This window comes from Chrysochloris asiatica, unplaced genomic scaffold (assembly GCF_000296735.1).
Source record: "Chrysochloris asiatica unplaced genomic scaffold, ChrAsi1.0 scaffold00160, whole genome shotgun sequence".
NCBI lineage: Eukaryota > Metazoa > Chordata > Mammalia > Afrosoricida > Chrysochloridae > Chrysochloris > Chrysochloris asiatica.
This window is the reverse complement of record NW_006408678.1, coordinates 7,531,432-7,539,700: the sequence shown is the minus strand read 5'-3', so window position 1 is coordinate 7,539,700 and position 8,269 is coordinate 7,531,432. Positions and strand designations below refer to the sequence as shown.

Below are 8,269 nucleotides of genomic sequence, written 5' to 3'. Positions count from 1 at the left end.
GAATGATTCTTGCTGTAAGGACTTGTTCCCTCTTTTGAGCTACTGCTTCCATAGGTGTAGGTCAAGTTCATCAAATTGTATGAGAATACTTTTTTTTTTTTCTCTTCTTTTTACTAGATTGACTTATAAAATTGTTATCTCTAATAATTTTAAGGTACCAGTCACCACTGACTAATCATAAAGAGTCCATAGATAGAAGTCACAGGGAAAAGCCTGTGTTTCCAAAAGACACCCATGGTGACTCAGAGGAAGAAGTTAGAGGCAGGCACAATTCCTGTTGAGGGAATCTTAAACACATGAACATTATCTTAGGTGTTATTACTGAAATAGTTTTGTTTTTTATAGAGTTCAGCTTTGTAATCAGCAAAATCATTTTCTAAAGTTATAAATGCTGTGTCAAGAGGAACAGCCTCTGTTGCTGCAGTTAGTATAGCTTGGGGAATAATTTCATGGCCTTTCTTGGCTAAAAATTTAGGTTATTAAGAAAATACTTTTTAGTAGGTAACTCTTTGCTGGTGTATTTTAAAGAATATTCTGTGATTAACGATGTTGTTGTTGCTAATGCCATCGAGTCAGTTACTTCTCAGAGATCCTGTATGGGGTTTCTAAGGATCAGCTGGTGAGTTTGAACTGCCAACCGTTCAGTTCAAACTGACCTTGTGATCCAGTGCTTATCCTGCAGTGCTACGCCAGGACTCCATAGGGTACCACATACTGCTTACATTTCATTTAAAATTTTTTGTATTAAAAAAGAACTTCAGATTTTAATTAGAGGTAACAATTGTAGAACCTGAAGTAGAAGATACATTTCATTTTTTCCTTATATTTGAAGATTTTTATAATGATAAATTGTGAAGGACTTTTATTTAAGATTCTAATTAAAAGCTTTTATTAGTTGCTTGATTTTTATTGACCACCTGAAACAAAAAACTAAACCATTGCCATCAAGTTGATTCCAAGCAGTAAGTATTGAGTATCTGTTAAGTATAAGATATCACATGATCAGATCCTTTGTGGGCACAGAAACACATAAGACGTGGTTCCTTTCTTTAAGAAGTTTGTAATGTACATCAGGAGTCCTGGTGTAGTGCTGTAGAATAAGCACTGGACTGTTAATTGAATAGTAAATGGTTCAAATCCATCCTACTCCTCAGAAACCCAGAGCAGGGTGGCTTTGCTTCAGAACCCATTTGGTGGTACTAACCAGCAGAAGCAGTATGTGTAAGGGGAGAGGAGTTTTACAGAAATAAGATGTTTTAGCAGAGTGGATATAGTAAGGTATTAAAACATCTATTAGAAATTAGATGTTGTTACAAAATCCTGGTTTGGCTCTGTAGGATAAGTACTGGCTTGCTAACCACAAGGTCAATGGTTCAAATTCTCCAACCGCTCCTTGGAAACCCTATACATGGTCACTATGAGTCAGGAACAACTCATAAGTACTTACCAACAGCAATAACCTATTATGATAAAGACATTTATTTATATATAATTTGATTTGGGTGAAATTTTGTAGGGCCAATTTTGTATTCAATAGTTCGTACGCATTTTGTTTCATGATATTGATTCCAGTCTCTACAATGTAACAGCATTCTTCCCACTTCCTCCCTTGTGATTACTATTTCCCTTCCTCCTCCTTTCCTTTGCTTTCTCAGCTTTATCCCTGAGCACATGCTCCCCATTTGATTTCATCTTGTGGATTGTTCTAAAAAAGTGAATATCTTCTTAGTGTTATTGTCCCCCTTTTAGGCCTTGGGGTGATCTCAGTTCCGGACCTAAAGGGTGACTAGGGACCAAAGCATCAAGGGTTCCACCAGTCTCAGATCTGTAAGCTGGTCTTTTTATGGTTTTTTTCATCCTACATTTTTCTTGTATTTTATCCAGGACCTCCTATTGTTATCCCTTTCAGAGTGGTCAGCCATGGTAGCCAGCCAGGTACCATTTGGTTCTTCTAGTGTCAGGGTAATGGAAGCGTGATCCTTCAGTCCTTTGGAGTAACTGTTTTCTTGCAAGTTTTATTTTCTTCAGTCTTCTTTTCTCCGGACAAGGACAAACCAATAGTTGCACCTTAGAAAGCCACTTACAACCTTTTAAGACCCAGTTGTTACTCACCAGTGTAGGCTGTAGAACACTGGCTCTGTGAACTCTTGTAATGCCAGTTGACCTTGGTATCCCCTGAGACTATCTATGATCCTGAGCCCCCATCCCAGTGACATGATGGCAAAGATTTTGAACAAATAGTTCTATCCTATTTTGGGAGATCAGTAAGGTGCCAGAAGAATTTTAACTAGTGATAGCTTTATAGTAATTGATTAATTTTAATTAACTTATTGAAACCAAAAGGGAAAATACTGTTTGAGATAGTTGATAATGAATTCTAACTACTTAGGACTTTTTGTCCTAAAACAAATTAATGTGTGTGAGAGAGAATTTGTTTTAGAATTTGTTTTATTCTTAAAGGTGAATCACATTTCATGTGATCTTTTTTTTTTTAAGTTTAAAATGTCTTGAAAAAACAAACACATTTAAATTAGATACATTTATAAAATGTGTTATAGCAGAACACTTACTAAAAAAAATTGTGTTCATGAATGGTGAAATTGGAACTTGAACTGCTAGGTCATTTATTTTTAGTTCAAGTTAATATTCTATTCAGCTCTTACCTCCAGATTGCCTAGTCTCTCATAATGATGTTGTTGCAGTTAGGGACCTTTAAGTCAGGTCTGCTGAGTCAGCTCCAACTCCTACTGACCCCTGTGTACACCAGAGTGGAACCCTACCTGGTTTGCACCATACTCCCAATTGTTGCCGTGTTTGAGCCCATTGTTCCAGTCACTGTGTTAACCCATCTTATATCGAGCTATGAGTGCTTGTTTGATATACTCAAATTAAGTCATTGTTTTTCTGAAGTCACATATCATATTTTACTAGTGTAAATGTTCAGTGCCATCAAGTAGGTCCTGACTCACAGCGACCCTGTATAGGGTTTCCGAGGAACAGTTTGTAGGTTTGAAGAGTTGATTTTGAAGTTAATAGTCTAGTGTTTATTCTAAAGCTCCACACCAGACTCCTTTTTTTTCCCCCCAGTAGGGTGGAGTCCTGGTGTGGTACTGTACAGGTTAAAGCACTGGACCACAAGGTTGGCTTTAATCACAAGATTTGTGATTCAAACTCACCAGCTGCTCCTTGGAAACCCTATACAGGATCTCTATGAGTTGAAACTGACTTGATGGCATCTGGTAGCATAGTGGTTACGAATCGGGCTGCTAATATCAAAGTCAGCTGTTCGAAACTACCAGCGGTTCCATGGGCAAAAGATGAGGATTTCTGCTCCTGTAAAGATTCACAGCCTTGGAAACTGTTGTACAGGGTCACTGTGAGTCAGAACCGACTCTATAGCACATAACCAACTACCAACAACAAAAGGGCATTTTACTAGGGTATTTTAAATTTGTTGACCCTGTGTTATTTCTAGGGGAACAATGCTATATTGTCTAAGAATACGGCAAACTTTTATGTTAAAGGATTTGACTCTTGGCTCTTAACGTCCTTGTTGTGAGATCTGAGGTATACCATTTTATTTCTCAGTGTCCTCATCTATGAAAGGAATTTAACAATAACTTGTCTTGCTGGGTTCCTGTAAGATATGGAATAATTCCTAGAAAGAACTTATCACAGTTCTTGGTACATGATAACTATGTAAATGTTCTTTATTGTTATTTCTATAAATATGCAGTTGACTTGGAGCCCTTGTATTTGTAATGCCTGAAATGGTAGCTATAGAATATATTATAATAATTTCACTCTTTATTTTCTTCCTTTTATGACTTGTCTGAAAATAACAAGATGTAGTTATTGTGTTGACCTTGAAGTCAGCTTATTACTCAAGAACAAAGTTTAGTTCAAAGTCAACACAAGTAGTACGTGAAATTACAGTTTAGGTTTCTGTGACTCGAGTGTACTCTCTTCTCTACTATGCTGTGCTATTTGCTTTCTGAATGTTTATGTCTGTGTGTGTATGTGTGATATATATATGTAGTAGTAAGTTTGCGTTGCATCATTTTATTTAGTCTAAGATATGAATATTCTTTATGAAATTAACAGAGGTGATAAGTCTCTGTCTTTTTATTTCTAAGGTGCTTCTTAACCATTGGTCTTAATGTGCATATCATTGATAAAGTCTATGTCACTGAATCAGCAGGAAACACTCAACTATAATAGAAACATAACTACATTCTCAGTGATGGTCAGTGGTACAGCAGCAACAGCTACTGTTTATAATAAGTCACATACTGAAATAAATTTTTCCATTACTTTGTCATTTGCTCTGCAATGATCTTATGAAAAATTCATACTGTTATTTGTCTGCATTTTACTGATGAGAAAACTTGGCTCAGTTCAGCTGCTTATTTGTAGGAAATCAATTCAAACTGAGGTGTGTCGAATGCCAGTACCTAAAGTGCTATTCAAACTTACTTTGTATTATTATAGTAAATGTCATCTTAATTCACAAATGCTTGGACAATGGGGTGTTTGAATTAATTGAACAACTAAATATTTTTAAGTGTCTTTGAATCAGTTTTGACTTATAATGACCCTGTATATGATTTCCAAGGAACAACTTTTGGGTTTGAACTGTTGACCTATGGTTATCTGTTTCATGGATTAACACTTTTCAGACTCAAAATCCTTTGAAATCCAAAACTTACATACTATTTGAGTTTTCTTCTAATTATTAGGCAGACTTAGCATTATACATATCAGCTACAAGTAAAGCAATAAAATAGTTTGACTGATTGTATGATGGGAGAACTGCTTGAAAACTATTTTTCCTTGGGTACTTGAGAGAGAATGGAAGAAAGAAGATGGTGACAAAGGAAGTATGTTTGAGTAGGATAAAGTAAGCTGTAAATGATATCTAAGAGAGGCAGATGGGGAGCAGCTTCACGTAGTGGTACCATTATCAATTACTGCCCAAAACAAGATGAGGGATGAGGTGAAATGAGAGAGTGTGTGGATTAGTGTAAATTATTCATATGTTTACAAGTTAGGTTTTATATTAACCAAGTACTCCATAGCATATAACTGTACTTTCAAAAAACGTTTAAGTATTTTGTAATTTGGGCTATATCATTATGAACATTTTGAATTTTAAATATTTTAACTTTTTAAAAAAACATTTTATTGTGAATTATGTGATAGTTTACGTGGGAGAACAGTTAGCTTTACATTCATCCTATCATATTTCATTATAAATATTTTAACTTTTATTTGTATTAAATACAAATATAGAACACATTCTTCACAGTTATTACATACCTCTGATACCAGAGTTGAAAGAAAGGGATTTTGTTTCCTTTAGATGAGTGCCTTCTGGTCTTGTACATTTAAAAAATACTTAGATTTATGAATCATGAGGAAACCAACTTTTAGGTATCAAAAAGTATTACATTGGTGCTAACATTTTCATGGCATTCTTTTAGCTTTTGTGGGGGGAAAGACTCTTATAACACTGAAATAAAATTTTATAGCTTACTTACAGATCTTGATTTAAACTTGTTACATAATTCTTTTATTAGGAAGTGGCCGTTTTTGTCTTTGATAAAAAACTGATCGACAAATATCAAAAATTTGAAAAAGATCAAATCATTGATACCCTAAAAAGAGGAGTTCAACAGTTAACTCGGCTACGACACCCTCGTCTTCTTACTGTCCAGCATCCTTTGGAAGAATCCAGGTAAATTTTTATAACATTTATGTAGGTGACTTCTTAAATGAACTATTTAACTTAATACTTGAACTGTATGTATAATATATTGTCAGTGAAAATTTTGAATAAACAAGTATTGGGTTCTTATGGAAAATTAGTTACCTCTCTAAGATTTATTTGTGTTGTCTATGTATATGTCTCTTGGTTCCATGGGAGAGAGATGAAACTTTCTGTTACTGTAAAGCTTTACAGCCTCAGAAACCCTATACAGGGTTGCCATGAATCAGAACCAACTCCATGGCACACCACCACCACCACCACCACCATGTGTATGTCTCTTAGTGGAATATTCATAAAGACTTTTTCACACTTGCCATAGGTCTATATCTTATGCTTAGCATTATAATGGTCAAAATCAAAGATGCGCAGGAACTATAGAACACAGTTCCTGCCTGAAAGTCTTTGCTAATTTGCTGAAATTAGCTGTCCTTGTTAAATTGCTCGAATTTCTTGTCTCGTTTTGTTCTTTCAGTATTAGGGCGTTTTTCATTTATGTGTGTGTCTGGCACTATTCTAGACATTTAATTCTCTACTGTGCGCAGCATGTCAGGCAGTAGCCCTCATCTACTTCACGATCTTATTTGTCCTAAGTATGAGTTATGATATGTTGCTGAGGATGACAAGAGAATGAAATTTTGAGTGATTGTAACTGGCGACTTCTGGTGTGGTGCTGTAGGATCAGCACTGGACTGCAAACCACGAGGTCAGCAGTTCAAACTCACCAGCTGCTCCTTGGAAACCCTATACAGGTCATCACTATGAATTGGAACTGACTGGACAGCACTTACCAACAACAGTCATAACTGGAATATAAGTAGGATCTACTCGACAACACCTAACAACAACAAATCATAACTGGACCCTCAAGCCTGTAGTGCTTTTAATTCTTTATGTAGCTGCTCTACTGTTACAAACCTTTTCACAGTACTTATATTTCAAATTGTGTGCCTTTCTTCACATATTGTATTGTTGTTAGGTGCTACCAAGTTGGCTCCAACTCATAGTGACCCTGTGCACAACAGAACAGAACGCTGCCAGGTCCTGTGCCACCCTCACGAAGCACATTGTTGCTACCACTGGGTCATTCTACCTCAGTGGGGATGGGGAATGGCTTCCTTTTTTTTTGTTGGTCCTATACTTTACCAAGCATGATGTCCTTCTCCAGACTCCAGGGACTGGTCCTTCTGTTAACATGTCCATAGCATGTGAGACAGAGTCTCACCATCTTCATTTCTAAAGACAATTCCAAGACAGATCTGTTTGTTCTTATGGCAGTCAATGGTATTTTTATATTCTTCTCCAGCACCATAATTCAAATACATTGATTCTTCTTGAAAAGGTTAACTCTCAAACCAAACCCATTTCCATTCATAGAGACCCTATTGGACAGAGTAGAACTGCCCCATGGGGTTTCCAAGGCTGTAAATATTTACAGAAGCAGACTCTACTACATCTTTCTTCCATGCACAGGCTGGTGGGTTTGAACTGCCAACTTCAGTTAGCAGCCAAACACTTTAACCATGACAACACCAGGCCCCCTCTACTATGCTACCAGGGCTTGCATATTATACCACACCCTCTCTTAATCCAAAGATCTAAATTGTTGCTGTTGTTAAGTGCTGTCGAATTGATTCCAACTCATAACAACCCTGTATAAGGAGCAGCTGGTGGGTTTGAACTGTAGACCTTGTGGTTCCTGGTCCAGTGCTTACCTTAGAGTGCCATGCCAGGATTCTAAATTGTGCTCTGCACAATTTAAGGATAGGTAAGAAGTAGACAAATTGAAGATGGAGGACTTGGAACTGACAGGGTTCCAGGCTTTCCTTCTCGCTTCATCCAACATGGTTTTCCTTCATCTGTTTTATAAAATGGGCTGATACTGGCCATTTTGAATTTGCCATGATTTCTTATGCCGGGAATGACAAATTGAGCATCATCAAAAAGAACTTTGCAAGATCTGTCTTGAAGTATAATACTGTTTATGATAGAATAGTATCAATATGCTACAAGGGAGACCAGTTAATACCACTAATATTCAAATTTATGCACCATCAATTAAACTGATGATGAAATTGGGGAATTCTGTCAACTTCTTCAGTCTGAAATTGATCAAACATGCAATCAAGATGTACTGATAATTACTGGTGATTGGAATGCTAAAGTTGGAAACAGAGGAGAAGGATCTATAGTTGGAAAATAAGACTTTGGTGATCGAAATGATATTGTGGACGTAGCATGATAGAATTTTGCAAGACCAATGACTTGTTCATTGTAATGCCTTTTTTTTTTCTTAAATATTTTATTGTGAATTATGTGATAGTTTACATGGAAGAATATTAGTTTTACATTCATTCTATCATATATCGTCTCATTGCCATGGTTACAATCCCCTCCATGCAATCCTTCCCCGTACCCCCCAAGTCTTCAACACACAGTCGCTCTCCCTCTCTGGATCTAAAGTCTCCAGTTGCTCCATCGCTCCACGTCATCATCTCTGGC

At 36.6% G+C, this 8,269-nt stretch overlaps 1 protein-coding gene across 1 annotated transcript in view; it reads left to right on the top strand.

The window, feature by feature from the left end:
- SCYL2 (SCY1-like 2 (S. cerevisiae)) overlaps positions 1–8,269 on the top strand; it is an 88,636-nt gene that overhangs the window by 10,770 nt on the left and 69,597 nt on the right. Inside the window, exon 2 of the mRNA XM_006871114.1 lies at positions 5,580–5,737. Coding sequence (XP_006871176.1) covers positions 5,580–5,737 — 158 coding nt within the window. The remainder of the gene's footprint in view (positions 1–5,579; positions 5,738–8,269) is intronic.